This window comes from Euprymna scolopes, chromosome 8 (assembly GCF_053919585.1).
Source record: "Euprymna scolopes isolate OS-2025 chromosome 8, ASM5391958v1, whole genome shotgun sequence".
Taxonomy (NCBI): domain Eukaryota; kingdom Metazoa; phylum Mollusca; class Cephalopoda; order Sepiida; family Sepiolidae; genus Euprymna; species Euprymna scolopes.
The window spans coordinates 46,106,524-46,126,771 of NC_136489.1; the positions used below are offsets into that span (position 1 = coordinate 46,106,524).

At 35.3% G+C, this 20,248-nt stretch overlaps 1 protein-coding gene across 1 annotated transcript in view; it reads left to right on the forward strand.

Annotated features, from left to right (window-relative positions):
• LOC145283864 (uncharacterized) overlaps positions 1-18,506 on the forward strand; it is a 101,744-nt gene extending 83,238 nt beyond the window's left edge. The window contains exon 3 of the mRNA XM_080132972.1: positions 17,816-18,506. Within this exon, the coding sequence (XP_079989098.1) occupies positions 17,816-18,506 (691 nt within the window). The remainder of the gene's footprint in view (positions 1-17,815) is intronic.
• Positions 18,507-20,248: the final 1,742 nt, after the last annotated feature.

Genomic DNA, 20,248 nt, shown 5'->3' on the forward strand with positions numbered 1-20,248 from the left:
CCTATACAAAAAAATGTAGATTCCTATGCAAAAAATGTAGATTCTATGCAAAAAAATATAGATTCCTATGCAAAAACTGTAGATCCTATGCAAAAAAATGTCGATTCTATGCAAAAAATGTAGATCTTATGCAAAAAAATGTAGATCCTATGCAAAAAAATTTAGATCCTATGCAAAAAAATGTAGATCCTATGCAAAAAAATGTAGATTTCTATGCAAAACAATGTAGATCCTATGCAAAAAAATGTAGATTCCTATACAAAAAAATTTAGATGCGATGCAAAAAAATGTCGATCCTTTACAAAAAATGTAGATCCTATGCGAAAAAATGTAGATCCTATACAAAAAAATGTAGATTTTATGCAAAAAATGTAGATCCTATGAAAAAAAAATTCAGATCCTATACAAAAAAATGTAGATTCCTATGCAAAAAAATGTCGATTCCTATACTAAAAACTATAGATCCTATACAAAAAAACGTAGATTCCTATGCAAAAACTGTAGATTCCTATGCAAAAACATGTAGACTCCTATGCAAAAAATGTAGATCCTATGCAAAAAAATGTAGATTCCTATGCAAAAAAAATGTAGATTCCTATGCAAACAAATGTAGATTCCTACGACAAAAATGTAGATTCCTATACAAAAGAATGTAGATCCTATTCAAAAAAATGTAGATCCATGAAAAAAAATGTAGATCCTATGAAAAAAATGTAGATTCCTATGCAAAAAAATGTAGATCCTATGAAAAAAATTAGATTCCTATGCAAACAAATGTAGATTTCTATGCAAAAAAATGTAGATTCCTATACAAAAAAATGTAGATCCTGTGCAAAAAAATGTAGATCCATGAAAAAAAATGTAGATCCTATGCAAAAAAATGTAGATTCCTATGCAAAAAGATGTAGATTCCTATGCAAAAATGTAGATTCCTATGCAAAACATGTAAGTTCCTATACAAAAGAATGTAGATCATATACAAAAAAATGTAGATTCCTATGCAAAAAAATGTAGATCATATACAAAAAAATGTAGATTCCTATGCACAAAATGTCGATTCCTATACTAAAAACTATAGATCCTATACAAAAAACGTAGATTCCTATGCAAAAAATGTAGATTCCTATGCAAAAACATGTAGATCCTATGCAAAAAATGTAGATCCTATTCAAAAAAATGTAGATTCCTATGCAAAAAAATGTAGATTCCTATGCAAAAAAATGTAGATCCTATGCAAAAAAATGTAGATTCCTATGCGAAAAATGTAGATCCTATGCAAAAAAATGTAGATCCTATGAAAAAAATGTAGATTCCTATGCAAAAAATATAGATTCCTATGCAAAAAAATGTAGATTCCTATACAAAAAAATGGAGATCCTATGCAAAAAAATGTAGATCCATGAAAAAAAATGTAAATTCCTATGCAAAAAAATGTAGATTCCTATGCAAAAAAATGTAAATTCCTATGCAAAAAAATGTAGATTCCTACGCAAAAAATGTAGATTCCTATACAAAAGAATGTAGATCCTATACAAAAAATGTAGATCCTATGCAAAAAAATGTAGATCCCTATGCAAAAAAATGTAGATTCCTATGCAAAAAAATGTAGATTCCTATACAAAAGAATGTAGATTCCTATACAAAAAAATGTAGATTCCTATACAAAAAAGTAGATTCCTATGCAAAAAATGTAGATCCTATGCAAACAAATGTAGATTCCTATGCAAAAAATGTAGATTCCTATGCAAAAAAATGTAGATCCTATGCAAAAAATGTAGATTCCTATACAAAAAATGTAGATTCTATAAAAAAAATATAGATTCCTATGCAAAAAAATGTAGATTTCTATACAAAAAATGTAGATTTCTATACAAAAAATGTAGATTTCTATACAAAAAATGTAGATTCTATAAAAAAAATATAGATTCCTATGCAAAAAAATGTAGATTTCTATACAAAAAATGTAGATTTCTATACAAAAAATGTAGATTTCTATACAAAAAATGTAGATTCTATAAAAAAAATATAGATTCCTATGCAAAAAAATGTAGATTTCTATGCAAAAAATGTTGATCCTATGTAAAAAATGTAGATTCATATAAAAAAGAATGTAGATGCTATACAAAAAATGTAGATTCCTATACAAAAAAATGTAGATCATATACAAAAAATGTAGATTCCTATGCAAAAAAAATGTAGATCCTATGCAAACAATGTAGATTCCTATGCAAAAAATGTAGATTCCTATGCAAAAAAATGTAGATTCCTATGCAAAAAAATGTAGATTCCTATACAAAAAAATGTAGATTCTATGCAAAAAATGGAGATCCATGAAAAAAAATGTAGATCCTATGCTAAAAATGTAGATTCCTATGCAAAAAATGTAGATTCCTATGCAAGAAAATGTAGATTCCTATGCAAAAAAATGTAGATTCCTATGCAAAACAATGTATTTTCCTATACAAAAAAATGTAGATTCTATGCAAAACATGTAGATCCATGAAAAAAATGTAGATCCTATGCAAAAAAATGTATATTCCTATGCAAAAAAATGTAGATTCCTATGCAAAAAATGTAGATCCTATACAAAAAATGTAGATTCCTATGCAAAAACATGTAGATTCCTATGCAAAAAATGTAGATTCCTATACAAAAAAATGTAAATTTTTTTGCAAAATATGTAGATTCCTATGCAAAAAAATGTAGATTCCTATGCAAAAAATGTAGATTACTACGCAAGAAAATTTAGATCCTATGCAAAAGAATGTAGATCCTATGCATAAACATGTAGATTCCTATACAAAAAAATGTAGATTCCTATGCAAAAAATGTAGATCCTATGCAAAAAATGTAGATTCCTATTCAAAAAAATGTTGATTCTATGCAAAAAAATGTGGATTCCTATGTAAAAAATGTAGATTCCTATGCAAAAAAATGTTGATCCTATGCAAAAAATGTAGATCCTATGCAAAAAATGTAGATCCTATGAAAAAAATGTAGATCCTATGCAAAAAAAATGTAGATCCTATGCAAAAAAAATGTAGATCATATGCAAAAAATGTAGAGTCCTATACAAAAAAATTTAGATCCTATGCAAAAAAAATGTAGATCCTATACAAAAAATGTAGATTCCTATACAAAAAATGTAGATTCCTATGCAAAAAAATGTAGATCCTATGCAAAAAAATGTAGATTCCTATACAAAAAAATTTAGATCCTATGCAAAAAAAAATGTAGATCCTATACAAAAAAAATGTAGATCCTATGCAAAAAAATGTAGATCCTTTACAAAAAAATGTAGATTTTATGCAAACAAATGTAGATCCTATGCAAAAAAATGTAGATCCTATACAAAAAATTTTAGATCCTATGAAAAAAAATGTAGATCCTATACAAAAAATGTAGATTCCTATACAAAAAATGAAGATCCTATGCAAAAAATGTAGATTCCTATGCAAAAAATATATATCTCATACAAAAAAATTTAGATCCTATGAAAAAAATGTAGATTCCTATGCAAAAAATGTAGATTCCTTTACAAAAGAATGTAGATCCTATACAAAAAAATGTAGATTCCTAAGCAAAAACATGTAGATTCCTATGCAAAAAATGTAGATTCCTATGCAAAAAAATGTAGATTCCTATGCAAAAAATGTAGATTACTATGCAAGAAAATTTAGATCCTATGCAAAAGAATGTAGATCCTATGCATAAACATGTAGATTCCTATACAAAAAAATGTAGATTCCTATGCAAAAAATGTAAATCCTATGCAAAAAATGTAGATTCCTATGCAAAAAAATGTTGATTCCTATGCAAAAAAATGTAGATTCTATGCAAAAAATGTAGATTCCTATGCCAAAAAATATAGATCCTATGCAAAACAATGTAGATTCCTATACAAGAAAATGTAGATCCTATGCAAAAAAATGTAGATTTCTATGCAAAAAAATGTATATTCCTATACAAAAAAATGTAGATCCTATACAAAAAAAATGTAGATCCTATGCAGAAAAATGTAGATTTCTATGCAAATAAATGTAGATTCCTATGCAAAAAAATGTAGATCCTATACAAAAAAAATGTAGATCCTATGCAAAAAAATGTAGATTCCTATGCCAAAAAATATAGATCCTATGCAAAACAATGTAGATTCCTTTACAAAAAAATGTAGATCCTATGCAAAAAAATGTTGATTCCTATACAAAAAAATGTAGTTCCTATACAAAAAAATGTAGATCCTATGCAAAAAAATGTAGATTCCTATGCAAAAAAATGTAGATTCCTATGCAAAAAAGCGTAGATCCTATACAAAAAAATGTAGATCCTATAGAAAAAAGTAGATTCCTATACAAAAAAATAGATTCCTATACAAAAAAATGTAGATTCTATGCAAAAAAATGTAGATTCCTATGCAAAAAAAAGTAGAGTTCTATGCCCCCCAAAAAAAACATCAGTAGATTCCTATACAAAAAAATGTAGATTCCTAAAAATGTTTAAACGCAAACCAATCTACACAAATATGTATTTTTTCGGCGTAAAGTTAACCACCGTTGGTATGCCGTAAAACCCAACAACAAGAACAATTTTTTAACTAATAAAGTAGATAAGAAACTGGCAAATAGTATAAAAGTATATAGTGGATTATGTTCCTAGTGTAGTGAGAACGACAGGACAGATCTCAAAAGAATGACATAATTTTCTGACTCTTCCATCGATCGAGGCATATCTGCCATGCAAGTCACGCGCAGCCATAAAACACGCGACTATCGTGGACAGGTATTTACGTGTCACGTTTATAAAAGGAATCACCTGGGGGTTGTGTCTGCGTTTGATATTGAAAGGGAATGATCAAAGCTGGTGCCACCTACTACAAAACAATGGGGGAACGGATATTATTTCAGCAATACTAAGGGGACCATCTTAATTTTGGTTCACTTTGATGATAAAATAAGCTGGCTGAATTTCTATAGTCGTCGTGCTCTTCTTCATCCTCGTTCTCATTTTCAGCTTCCTTACATCGATAAATGAAATTGGGTTTTCATAATCTTTTAAGATTTTTATTCTTTCTTTTTATATATATATATATATATATATATATATATATATATATATATATATATATATATATATATATACTTACAAATATACTTATATATATTTAAATGAGAAATTTGAAAACTTTGAAGTGTCGGATATATATAAAATCATTTATATATATATATATATATATATATATATATATAGTTGCTCTGTCCTCCATTTAGCACTCTTTAATAATCACACAGGTTTCATTGGATATTACTTCTAGGAAACCAATCTATTCAATCGTTATATATATATATATATATATATATATATATATATATATATATATGTGTGTGTGTGTGTGTGTGTGTGTGTATATATATATATATGTGTGTGTGTGTATATATATATATATATATATATATATATATATATAAAAGAACAAACCGAGTTAATTATTGTTTATATATATATGTATATATATATATATATATATATATATATATATATATATATATATATATATATATATATATATATATATAAATACTTTTATATTCAAAATCCGGTCCTGCACTTTGCTAATTCCTGCCCTCTGATGAGAAGGAGAGTATTTCTTCGAAACTCTGCGGATTAAGGACTATCCACTTATCTTGTGCTTCCTTTTTTAAAATTAAATATGTTTTTAACTCTTTTTCAAGATGTCTTTTAACATGTTTTATTAATCATTTGTTCATTATATATATTAATATATAAACAATAATTATTCTTTATGCCTACAGACAATACTGTTTCATGCTTACGCAATCATAAGTATAGGAGGTGACAATTCCTGTCAGTAATGAGATTCGAACCCAGCCACGAAGAACCTTTTGCTCCATTTGCTAAAAATGGCGTCAAATGTGTTACTAGTTTTTATATCTCTTTTATGTTCGTATATTTTTATATCTCTTTTATCTCTTCTCTTCTATTCTTCTATATAAATAAAAGGAACTTATTTTTTCCCGTCTGATTTTGACATTAATAGGATTAAAAATCAAGATATTTCATGGAAATATAATATGCACAAACGGCAGAACAATATCTGAGGTGTGTTATAGGCTTATTATTTCTCAAATTCCTCGATAATCTTAGATTTCTATACTTTTTCTGTTGAGAAGTCACGGCCAAAATCGGTTAAGATCAATGGAAGTGGTAAAATATTTTCTCTCTAATAAATTCCCCCTCCCCCTGCCACCACTTAACACCGTTTGGGGATCGTTCACAAGGAACAGTTGAAAAGAGAACACCGGTTTGGCTTCGTAGTTCTTTCATGTGAAGTTATTTAAAATCACTAAACTAAGCTGCAGTGCTCTGTAGCTTTGTGGTTAGCGTGCTGGACAATTCACATTATATTTTCACGTTCGCGCCGACCTACCGTAGTCGTTTTTTTTTGTTTTTTTTTCCTAAACAACTGGAATGGACTTTTCTTGGTGGCCGAACTGTTAACGTTGCAGATGTTATTTTTTTTTTTTTTCACACTTTATTTTCCTACTTTTACTCATGACTCCGGGTTTGATCCTTCCTACTTACCTACCATAACATTTTTTAAAACTCCCCCCCCCGTCCCGGAAACAAACACTCGGGCAACGCCGGGTACCCCCGCTAATGTTCATATATTTTTATATCTCTTTTATAGTCATATATTCTCTTATCGAGGTTATGTTGTGTCTCGCCTATGTATATTTTCCAGTCACGACACGGTTTAGAATATACACCTGCTTTGATCTTGAAATTGGAGTTGGATTTAGGCTCATGGATTAAGTCTTCGGTTGTTGAAGATGTTATTTCTGATATTTCAATAGCCATTTTATTTAGTTTTTTTTAAATCAAGTTGTTGTTTTTTATATTAGTAGGTAGAACTAAACTGTTAGTTGTTCTGTTTTTTATGGGGCTGTCTTGACTGCGTTTAGAAAGAAAAAAATAGACACTTTCTTTTTGGTGTTTAAATAAAAAAAATATGGCGAGTATTTTAAATCTTTAAAAGACGTTCTATATATTGGAATCCTTCCTTTAAATCTTCATTGCTACGTATTCTCAGTGCTCTTTTTACTTCATTATTATAGTGAGAATAAAAATAAGTTTTTGTTTGTTTGTTTACAGTGGACATTGTACTTTAATGTATAGTCGTTTTTGTTGGTTTGTTTACAGTGGACATTGTACTTTAATTTATTGTGATCATTTATTAAATGGATGTCAAGAAAAGGTATGTATTTATTGTTTTCTGTTTCGTTTGTGTAATTAATACTAGGTTCAATTTTGTTTAATTTTTAGTAATACATTTTATCTTGGATGATTTAGGAAGAAGGGTCAAGATGTCGTATATATGTCTAAAGTACGATGTGCCATTAGGCAATCTATATTTCCATAAATTTCAAAAATAACCATGTTAAAACTTCATTAAGTGGGGTTTCCATGTGAAAACAAATGTGCTTGTCAACATTCCATTTTAATGACCTAAAAATCTGAAATCAGAAGGATGGTCGAAAAGATACAACGGATAACAATAATGAAAAGAGCTGAAATATTAAGGAAAACCCTTGAATGCGGAAACTAACACCCACGATCCATAAGCATAAGCCGGACATATAGGAACTGCTTCAGATGTAAAACAAATAAACATTACATGGAAGCAAAAAAACTGAAACTATAGTTGTAAGTTGACTCCTCCTTCTCAAAAAACTCATAGGGGCATTTGCATTAACAAAAAAGTTGAAGAGGGTTGAGGAGGGTGGAAAGACCGAGGAGAGGAAGCGCTAGTCATACCTTCGATGGATGAGTGCGAAGAGGACTTGGCCCTTCAGGAGGGTGATTGCCATCCAAATTTCATTGACGACCAATGGTTACTGCCAACGAGAAATCAATGGTAAACTGCTGTTACAATAACGCAAATTTATCTGCAAAAATTACCGAAAGAGAGGGAGACTACTGGAAATCTAGGGAAACTTGTTTCACTCAGACTTCAGGGAACACCACAGGTTGTTGTCAAAAAGAAATCTTTCATGATTGCCTGTGTGACTACTCCTAGTGAGTAAATAATAATAACGATGGTATCTACATCGAATGGCACAACACCAAAAAGTTGCAAAAGGTCTGGAAGAACAGCGGAGGAAGAGCACTTACCAGACCTTGACTGGGAACGTGCAGTGAAGTCTGGGGCCTTGGGGAGGCTTCTTGCCACCCAAACCTTAGTGAATACTAATGGCCATTGTCAGCGAGAAATCTAAGGTAAGTGGCTCTTGCATAACATAAACTCCTATAATTATAGAGAGAGGTGGAGAGCATTAGAAGTCTGTGGACGCGTTTTGTCATTCAGATTCAAGGGAATATCACAGGTTATTGCCAGTGAGTGATCGCTGTGCGAGAACTCCCAGTGAGTTGTTGATGATGATAATAATAATATTAATTTAAAATTGATGATGATGATGATGATGATGATGATGATGATGATGATTTCGTTTATGAACGTCTCCCTGGAAAGAGATGGGATTCATTTCCAGAGGATTTCCCTTAATCCCGGCTTCAAACCAGGAGCTTCAAAGATCAAGGGTTTTCCTAAAGATGTTGGTGGTACCTATAATTGCACAGGTTTGAAGGCCACCTAAAACATCGGGGATTTGTAGTTTTTTCAATTGTACTTCCAGACGACTTGATACTACTCCTAGTGTACCAACTACGATCGGGATTATTTGTGTTTTAACCCCGTGTATACACCTTATCTCCAAGGCCAATGGAGCATAATTGCTCCACTTCTCATTCTCCTTCTTTCTCACATTCCTGTCCCAGGGTACTGAGAAGTCTACAATCTGCCAGTTTTTTGGAACCTTGTCAATGACGACCAAATCCGGAATAATAATAATAATAATAATAATAATAATAATAATAATAATAATAATAATAATAATAACTAGGAGAACCTGTGGAAATTCCACAGCGCATCTATTATATACTGCTGCTGGGCATTCTGTGGGCGTTCAACATGAATGAAGGCACTATCATATTATTCTAGATCTTTTGTTAAAATTGTATCGCCACTTTACTTTAATATATTGTCTGAGCTGATTATTTCATTACTAACACACCAACCAATTAACTCACACCTCCTCATTTTTCATAATTCTTGGATATGGTACTAATTTCGATAATCATTTTTTCATAATTTTGACAAACATTCTCGCCCCCCCCTTACTAAAATAATAACTTTGAAAAATGTCTGGGCTGATTATTTCATAACAACCGCACCAATCAAATAGCTCACATTTTATCACGTTTCATAATTCTTGGATATGGAACTAATTTCGACAATCATTTGGTAAAATTTTAACCGACATTATCACCCCCTCCCTACTAAAATAATAACTTTGATATATCGTCTGCGATGATTATTTCATTACAAACACACCAATCCATCAAGTCGCATTTCATAATTTTCGATAACTCTTGGATATGTTACTAATTTCAACGATCATTTATATAATTTTAACCCACATTATCGCCCCCTCTCCTTATTATAATAATAACTTTCATATGTGCCTGGGCTGATGATTTCATTACAAGCACTCACAATTAACTCACATTTAATCATTTTTCATAATTCTTGGATATGTTACAAATTTCGACAATTCTTTTATCTTAACCCCACATTATCGCCCCCCTTACTAAAATAATAACTTTGATATATCGTCTGTGTAGTAATGTTACCTTAATACCCCCTCGTTAAGAAGAATTTTTGCAATTACTTCCATGAGGGCATTAAGGGCGAAATTATGAACTCAGGATTATTTGATATATTTACGTGATTTTTGTAATGTTACAAAAAAGCCCCTAGCGTGCACTGATCGATTTATCTGATGTTTGGAATCAGCAGTACATCCATATGCTTTTTGGAACATGACGTCTTATGTGAATGTAGTAAATCATAAATATATTAGATGTATCTTTTTTAACAGAATGTAATGACGTCATCACCGGAAGTGAACACGCCAGACTATTATCCCCCTACTCGAAAAGAAAGAGGAAATTATGCCTGGGATCTCATTAAACACCAACTAAATCCATTAACTCACATTTAATACGATAGCGTGTGTGTTCTTAAATCTCAACCAATGAAATTTGCCGAAAAGCGTGACACACAAAAGAACACACACGCTATCGTACTAACACACACACACACACACACACACACACACACACACACACACACACACACATATATATATATATATATATTTACATAGGCATCACCACTTATCAAGGCACAGAAACCACTCGAGAATAAGGGTTAAGCGTGTACAGTAGTCAATTGGACAATATAGTAATCGTTAGTAATGGAAATTCAGTAAATTTGTTAACTTAAGTTGAACGGTCCATCAAAAACTTGTTTACATTGAACTTTCAGCATGAAAGCAGGGAAACGGAAGACAGTTCCATACGTGTGCAGTTCTAAGAAAGAAACTTTGTTCATGAAATCTACGTTTAGGTTTAGGCACAGATAAAGAGAGGAGGGGAGTTATTGATGGTGTTTTCAGGTAGATGAGTGTTTCTTGTGAAAGTTTGACAAGGGGGAACCATAAATTGCAGCTCAGTCGAGCAATTGCCGTGAAAATAACGATGAAGCAGAAGCAAACTCGCAACATCTCTTCTGTGAGATAGAGGTTGCAGGGAAGAGAAAAGGACATCTCCTACGAGACTACGAATCTATTTTGAACTCTATCAAGGTAGGATAATTCCTTTCTAAAAGCTCCTGCCCAGATGTGTGACACTAAGAAGGTTATTTTTGCTGAGGTGGTTGATCACTTCTCTATTTAACACAGATTCCAGTTACTTACTCATTACGCACACGAGACTTATTGGCCTGTACTGAGAGGGAGATGACCGATCACCTGAATCTTTTTAAATGCAGGGCATACTGATAAGATTTTACAGGGTGATGGGAAGCAATTCTCATTAAGACAACGTTTAAACAGTTTTGTAAGTATGGGCGCTAGTTCTGGTTGAAGTTTTTTCAGTACTATCATTGGAATACCGCCAGGGAGGGTTGCTTTACTGGAATCAAGGTTTTTGATTAGCTTGGCAACATCACGTACAGATATTTGTATATCGCATAACGTGCTTTCTGATACAGGAGGAAATATTAGGGATTGGCTGCCTTAGTCACAAAGTGTAGAATTAGCTGCAAAGTTCTTGACAAAGAGTTTGGCTTTGTCTGATGCTGACGAGATTACGTCAGGTCCATTGATGATAGTTTGGATAGAGCACACGCTTCTGTTCAGTATCCTGTTTGCTATTTGCCAAAACTGGAGGGAACCAAGCCGCTGCTCAGCTACTTTGGATTTGACGAACTGAGCATACAACTCTCTTGCGTTCTTTATTACTTTCTTACAATGGTTGCTGGCAGTCCTGAAAGGACTTTAGTTTCCATACATCTGTTACGTTAGAAGCAATGGAAAAAGTGATTTCTGTGCACAATGGCAGCAGCACATTCTGGAGAGAATCACGGCTGGCAGTTAGGTTTTTGCTGCAACGTTTTTGAGAGTATGAAACGGTCTATACCTACAATTAACAATTCCGTCAGGTCTGATACTATAGAGAACACATCCTTCTTAAACATGAAACGCAGAGGTAGATCTGGTATAAATCTACGGAAGCTATCCCAGTCAGCCATAGTGTATCTATATACTGTACGATGGAGAGGTACATCTGAGGACTTATTACATTTCATTTTCATCTTAATTGATACAACAGAGTAGTCCATAGATCTAAGTGGAGATAGAACGAAAACTGAATATAGTTCAGGGTAAGGTGTGAGAAAAAGGTCTAGGAGACTCGCATATTGGTCGTCAGTATCGGGCACACGGGTGGATTCGTGAACAATCTAAGTGAGGTCATAAGCAATGGAGAAATCGTGACAGAACCTCCCCTCATCATCGGTCTTGTTAGCGTGGGTTAACCATGCTACATTGGGAACATTGAAGTCTCCACAGACATGAATATTAGCTGACGGATAAGCAGATAGGACGTGGTCAATTTTCTCTGATATGATTTTAAAGATAGTAACTTCGCTGTTGTGGAAGCGATAGAAATATGCATAAATGCAGTAGTCTGAGCAAGTGCAACCCAGAAGCACATACACATAGGACTTGGCCAATTTTCTCAGATATGCTTTTAAACTTTCTCAATCTTTTAAATTCCGCTGTTGTGGGGGCGATAGAGAGTAAATATAAACGCAGTAGTATGAGCAAGTGCAACTCGGAAGTACATATAGAGTAAGTTAGGATCTTCTCTGGAGATGCCCCTACCACATGGAAAGCCATCTTTAATATGGGCACATATTTTATGCCCATGGAAGTTAAGTTAGAGTATCCTTTAATTACGAACTCATCTAGGGAAATAGTCTGTCTAATGCCAGTTTCGCTTAGAAATAATAGGTCTGGTTTAGTCTCCTGTAATTGGGTTTCAACCTCTGGAAGGTTAGAACGTAGACCCCTGATGTTGGAGAAGGAGGCATGGTAGTGAGAGTCTACGTTGAAAGTTGGAGATCCGGGTTTAATCGTGTACTTGTTATTGAAACTTGTCATGAAGGAGTTTTGGGTTTTGTAGACTAGGTCGACAGACTTGCTAAGAGCAGGACAGAGAGGGAAACTAAGAGAGAAATAGAAACGAAGAGACTTTTTTGTAGCACATGAAAATGTAAAGCCAAAACAATTACCAACTAATATGGCATCGAGAGGCTCCACCAGAAGCTACTGCATTATTCAGAATCCATTCACCAAATGGTAATATAGCCGCCCCAGTACTTTGCCCCTTCTGATAGGACAGCCTCCTTAGTGGTTAATCCAAGGTCCGGCTCCCTGACTATCAGGCGGATAACGTCAGCCCAGATAAAACGTCTACCTCCAGCACCCTTACTAGTGACATGGCTATAAGGATAGACATAGAAACAGAAAATTTCCGACATCTCTGGCGACTGTTCACGCAAAACACTGCCAACCTAGAATACAGCTTTTTCTTCTCCCTTTGTCAGAAAAATCACTCATTAAAAAATAAGGACTGAAGGGACTAATAAAAGGGAAGCGAGAGTAACGGGAGCTGCCTATAACGCATCCACCATGCGTTCTCTACTCTCCATTAAAAAGATATTAAGTATTGTACTTAATAAAAGTCCAATTTGCGTGTATAAGAGAAAGTATGGTGATAGATTTCCCTCTCATTAACTGAAAATAAATACAGTTACCTAATTTACTTATGCAATCAACTCGGCAGATATAATAAATAACGTTTATGGTCGAGAAAAACTATTATTAAATAAAACAATCCAAAAATAAAAATATAAATTCAATACTGAAATAAAATGTAGTTATTAACATTTTAATCTAAAAAGAGGAAAATTAAAATCAATATAGCAACGACTTATCTCGAAGGAGTTCCATCTCGAAAATGCAAACTGTTGAAGGGAAATTAGCTTTAAAAACATCAGCGTTCAAACGACATTTTATTAAAAATTAACCGTTAAAAAACGTGATCGTATTCTGATCTTCGGCTTGTGACGTTTTTAATTAATTGCGAGATAAAAGGAAAGCGGGGGGGGGGAGTCTTCCGAAATTCGGCTGGTTACCTTTTTATGAACTGCGAGATAAAAGGAAAGCGGGATGAGTGGATGGGGTCTGTAAATAGAATATAATTGTTGAGTCTATGCTATCTTTAAAATCAACTTGGTAGATATAATAAACAACATTTATGGTCGAGAAAAGCTATTATTAAATAAAACAATCCAAAAATAAAAATATGAATTAAATACTGAAATAAAATGTAGTTATTAACATTTGAATCTAAAGATATAAAAATTAAAATATGATAATTATAAAATATATATATAATAAATATAATATTTTTTTTATTTTTGCAAAACATCGTAAAATACTTAGAAAAAAAAGTGGATGTATGCTAAATGAATTAATTCCCCGAACCACGGCGTTATTCGGTTGTTATGATAGCAAATCGTTATGCAATGTTCATTTGCTTTGGAAGTGGATCGAGAACACCAACAGCTCGACAAGTGCTCGTTGTTGCATCGGAGCACGACGATCTGATAACTCTACACTCGGATGATATCTGTACGAGATTAACCCCGTCGTCCTATTTTGCAATAAACAAATAAATAAATATGTGTATGCATGTGTGCGTACGTGTGTATGTACCGGGAGTACGGATTTATGCAAGCATGTGTGTACGCGCAACGTGTGTGTTTGTGTTTTGTCCATTAATGTTATAACAGAGAATGTTTTGATTTTAATTGAGTTCGTTTTTAATGATGTGAACATATTCTCATGTTTTAGAGAAACGTGTTGGAAAGGCGATATATTAGAAGAAGAAAGAGAATGAGGGGGAGGAAAGAGCAAGACAACAAGAAAAGAAGGAAAGAAGAAGAAGAAGAAGAAGAAGAAGAAGAAGAAGAATGTGCGTGGGAACTAAAAATGAAAAAGAGGGAAATTATAAGGAATAATGCAAGGGTTAAAAGAAAGAGAGCAAGAACAACAAAAAAAAAGACAATGAAAGATAAGATGACGAAGAAGAAAAATACTGTCAAGAAAAATATGAACAAACTAAAAATATTATATTAGATAGAAAATGACAGCATGAAAAGTAATATGGTTAAGATTAAATTTAGAAAATAAAAGAACTAGTTGCTAAAGCTGGAAAGGAAAAACCCCAAGATATTCTAGTAAAAAATATAATAAATTTATAACTTTAAATATTGCAGCATTAAGAATTATTTTTAATTTAATTTAACATTATCTGTAAATTCTTTATGCTATAATATTTTAAGTTATAAATTTATTATATTTAATAGAATATCTTGTCGTTTTCTTTCCCAGTTTTAACAACTAGCACTTTTACTTTTCTAAACTTAATCTTAACCGAATTACTTTTCATGCTAACATTTTCTATGTAATCCATGATTTTTCCAAGCTTCGCTTTGAAATAATATTTTCTTTTTGTGTTCAATATCATACACATTGTCAATATACTTTAGATATGTTGTTATTTTTTGTAAAAAGAATTTAATTGTTCAATTCTTTTTATGAAAACTGAATTAAAATAAGGTCAGCTAGAGAAGAACGGACAATACAAATTAAATATATTGAAAAATATGTGAGTAAGAATGCTTTGCTGCAGAAATGTGTTTTGGAAATATATGTTTGAGCCACGTGAGTCGATCACGTTTAGAGACACACATATGACGCTAGAAGCTAGGATGAGCAGAGTTAGAGTCGAAGATCAGGAGCAGTCGAGTCCGGGTCGCAGTCAGCAGGGTCGGTCGACCAGAGCTGACATGATCAGAAGACGGTCCCTTTAGAAGCGAAAGGAGAAAGTTTAATCATGTCAAGACTTTGAATTCCTTGACGTCATCATCATTCGACTGGTCGATCTGATAATAAAGAAGTTATCATATTCTTGTAAAATCGTGTCGTGTCGTCATTCAACAGTAAAAGGTAATGTGTAATCATCTTTAATGAACTTTGTATAACCCATCCAAGTAATGTGTCCCCCTCTCCATCATAAGTAATGATTGTCCCTTCCTGTGTTAAAAGAATTGATCACTCTCTCTCAGTCGCTAATCTATGTTATAAGATCCACATAACTGTAATACGTACAAATGTTTCTCCCCTCATCAATATGATCCCGGATATACAACATTTTTGAGTGTCCAACTAGAGATATCAATCGATTTGATTAAAAAATTCCGATGACAATAAAAAAATGGGAGAGTGAAACATTCGTTGACCCCGGGCATCGTCAGGTCTCCCTGCTAATATATATATATATATATATATATATATATATATATATATATATATATATATATATATATATATATATATATATACTAGCAAAAGTACCCGTCGTTGACTGGGTTCAAAAACAGCCTACAAAAAATGGACTCTGATTTATGAAAGTATGATAGGTTATCAAAAGGAAGGTTTGTAAAGAGATAGCTCGAATCTCGGCTTATCGCAATCTCATTTTCACTTATCTAATATTCTTCTTACTTACAAGAAAAGGGGACCCTTTTTCTTGTCATAAAAGGTCCACTAGAATGAAGCTTCACAAATTTTGCCGCAGGGACTTAGTCTACAATACTTTGTAGTCTACACTGTACTGTAGAAAACCTACTGTTGATTTTATAAAAATATTTTATATAATGGCTTGAATTGAAGTTTAAAATGAAAAAGTCAAGTATCATTGTTAAGATGCGCTCTAATGAGAAACATTTATTTCGAACGCGCCCCTATTATATCAATGAACCTATTGTTAATTTCATACACCGAACCCTTCTGCTTTTAATTAATGGCTTGAATTAAATTAAAAATTGGAAAAGTCAAATATCATGTTTCAATTGTGATTTTAACACAAACATTCATTTCGAACGCGCCCATGTTATATCAAAGAATATATTGTTTATGTTATACGCCGGGCTGTTCTGCTTGTGCTGTGATAAAACTTCTCCAATGCATGTGTTATGTTAGGTTATATAAGATGTAAACATTGGTTAAAATCAGACTGTTATTTCTTTAATTGATTTTTCTAATATCGATTTTTGATGTTTATCAGATGCATTTCGAAAGAAAAAACCCAAAAAACAAGAACACTTCCAGACAGACACTTCCTGTGAAATTTCAAAAATATCGACCCAGCCGTTTCCAAGTTCATAGGAAACAAACTCATAATCACACAAAGTCCCTAAGTTAGGTCACGTAATTTGCTATTGGTACCATGTAACCCAGTACTACCTGCTGCATAGTCGGGTTACCGGCGACTAAACTGGTTCTCCTACTAGCTTGCCTGGTGAGGAGGGTGGCTAGTCTCCCAAAAGGATTAAAAACAAGACCTTACAAAGGGCGGATGAACCCTCCTTGGGGTCAACGGCCAACTAGCTCCACACACACACACACACACACACACACACGCACACACACACACGCACACACACACACACACACACACACACACACACACACACACATATATATATATATATATATATATATATGTGTACCCTGCTGCCTTGTACGGTATGGGAAGAAAAAACCCCGAAATCAAAGCAAAAGCCCCAACGGCGGAGCTCCCCGGCAACAACGGAAGAGGGCAGCCCGATGCAACCAACTTTGGAGAAGCTGCCTGTCTCATCTGTTTTGAGCCTCAATGAAACGGCTGTCAGCATCCACATCACGCGGGATAGACACCTTACGCTCATTTCCGTCTACGCCCCGACTTTAACCTCTGAACCGATTAAGAGAAAGCTGCCTTCTACACCCAGCTTTACCGCACCATCCAGGCAGTGTCCGTCAATGACAAGCTTGTTGTGCTGGGCGACTTTAACGCCCGAATAGGCAGGGACCACCGCCTTTGAGAGGGAATCATCGGCCCCCACGGCATTGGAAGCTGCAATGCCAAAGGCTAATTCCTACTGGGTCTATGTGCAGAACATCAACTCGTGGTAACCAACACCATCTTCCAGCTACACAAACGACAAAAGACCACGTAGTGACACCCCAGATCCAAACACTGGCACACCTTGAACTACGTTCTGACCAGAGCCAGAGACCGAGGAGACGTTCACTTTACGCTGGACGTATCACAGACTGCTGATCTCCCGACTTTCCATGACGATCATCTGATCATCGAAAAGGACACTCAATAGCGTACCAAACCGACGTTTTGATGTAGCAAACTCCGCAACCCACAGCTGGCACAGAATTTCAGGGAGTCAGGCGACAGTAGAGCACCAATGGACCACCCTCAGATACGCTCTGACCCGTGTCGCGGAGAAGGTACTGGGTCACACCACCAAGAAAAGGCAGGACTGGTTTGATGAGATTAACGCCACCATCTCTCGTCTCATTGAAGCAAAACGTATAACACGTCTGATTTCAGAGAACCAACCTACAGCTGCCAACAAACGTGTTCATAAGGTAACTGTAGCAGACTGCCAAAGAGGAATTCGTGAAGCCCAGAACATCTGGTGGCAGAGAAAAGCTGCTGAGATCCAGCGCTTCGCCGACCAACGTGACCTGCGCAGTTTCTACGTAGCAACGAAGAAAATTTTCGGTCCCACACGATCATCAGTGGGCAGCCTACAGGACGCAAATGGGACCACGACCATCTATGACCGTGAGGGCATCCTGGAAAGATGGAGGTGTCACTTTAAGAACCACCTTAACGATCACGCTGACACCCCAGATGATCTCTTGAGAATGACCCCACAGCATCCCGTCCGTCTCTGGATTGCATTCCCACCCTCCATCCAGGACTTCAACATGGCCCTGAAACGTATGAAGCCCGGTAAGGCCCCAGATAATATCCCGCTGGAGCTCCTCACTCAGAGTGGCCCCGAGCTGAGAAATCGTTTGATGCTCCTGATACTAAAAATATGGTAGACCAAGACTCTCCCCAGTGACTTTCGTGATGCTAATATCATTACCATCTTCAAAAACGGGGACTGGGAGAACTGTAACAACTACCGGGGAATATCACTGCTTAGCATCGCGAGTAAGATTTTCGCTCAGATTCTCCTTGACCGCCTGATCATGCTCGCAGAAGGCGTTCTGCCGGAGACCCAGTGCGGGTTTCGACCTTCCCGGGGGACAGTGGACATGATTTTCTGTATAATGCAACTGCAGGAGAAAAGCCTTGAACAGCAACAGCACATGATATCCGTCTTTTGGGACCTTAAAAAGGCTTCTGATAAAGTGCCACGACCTGCCATGTGGGCTGTCCTCGCGAAATAGGGTTGTTCACCCGACTTCGTTGAACTGGTGCGTGCCTCCATGACGGAATGGTTGGATGAGTTTGTCATCAGAACTCTCTTTCAGGCCCATTCCCCATCAACGGTGGTCTGAAGCACGGATGTGTTTTGGCTCCAATGTGTTTCTCGCTATACATCACAGCAATGCTCAGCGATATTCCACCATACATACCCTCAATTGGCCTGCAATTTCGCCAAAACCAACACCACCTTATGCGAAGTGCGAGAACTACAATATGCTGACAACACCACTCCAGATCAGACGGCAGAGGACCCGCAGTCGTTAGCAGACGCATATAACTCTGCATATGAAAGGTTTGGGATGCTGGTCAACACGACAAGACCAAGACCCTCGTCCAACATCCGCCAGGACAGACACCTCCACCCCTTAATATCACAATTAACAACCAACCAATAGAAGAGGTAGATCTTATCTTGGAAGCATTTTAACATCTACTATTATTATTTTAACATCTACTGTTATTATTTTAACATCTACTCCTACATGCAAGAAGGACGTGGAAAACAGAATAAGGGCAGCCCATTCTGCCTTTGGACGACTCAACTGCCACGCACTTATGATGACCACGAAGATAATGGTGTTCCGGGCAGCTGACTTATCCACGCTCCTGTACGCCTGTGAAACGTGGACACTATACAGAGGTGAAATAAAACATCTGGAACGCTTCCAACAAACAAAATTAAGGCAAATTATGAAAATATTCCGGCAGAGTCTTACCTCAAACTCTGAGGTACTGGAACGTGTCAAAATGACAAGTATTGAAACCACTATTTTCCGCCACCGCCTCCGCTGGACAGGCCACGTCCACAAAATGCAAAATTCAACGCTTCCCAAGAGAATGATGTACGGAGAACTGGCAAAAGGGACCAGACCACGAGAAACACAAAAAAATGCGCTACAAAGACCAGCTGAAGCGCACTCTGGCAACAACTGACATCGACCACTTCTTGTGGGAAGAGGCTCCAGGGACAGGAAGGCATGGAGGAACGCTGTACTTTGAGGAGTAAAGGAGAATGGAATAGGCTGGGAGAAGAAGGAGAAGGAGGCGAGAGCAAACCCGTCTCCCTCCCCTCCCCTGTGAGCACTGTCCGCGGCTCTTCCGCCATAGAATCTGACTGTACAGCCATGTATCACATAGGCACCCACCCACCTGACGACAGGACCCAATGCTCGGATACGAGTAGGAGTCGACGACGATATATATATATATATACTAGCATGGGTACCTGGCATTTCCCGGGTGTTTGGAGGTGTGTGTTGAGCAAAAAAAAAAAATGGTAGTAGGAAGGAAGACCAAAACCCGTATTGCGAAGAAGATAAAGAACGTGAAAAAACGTGACGTCTTTGCTGTT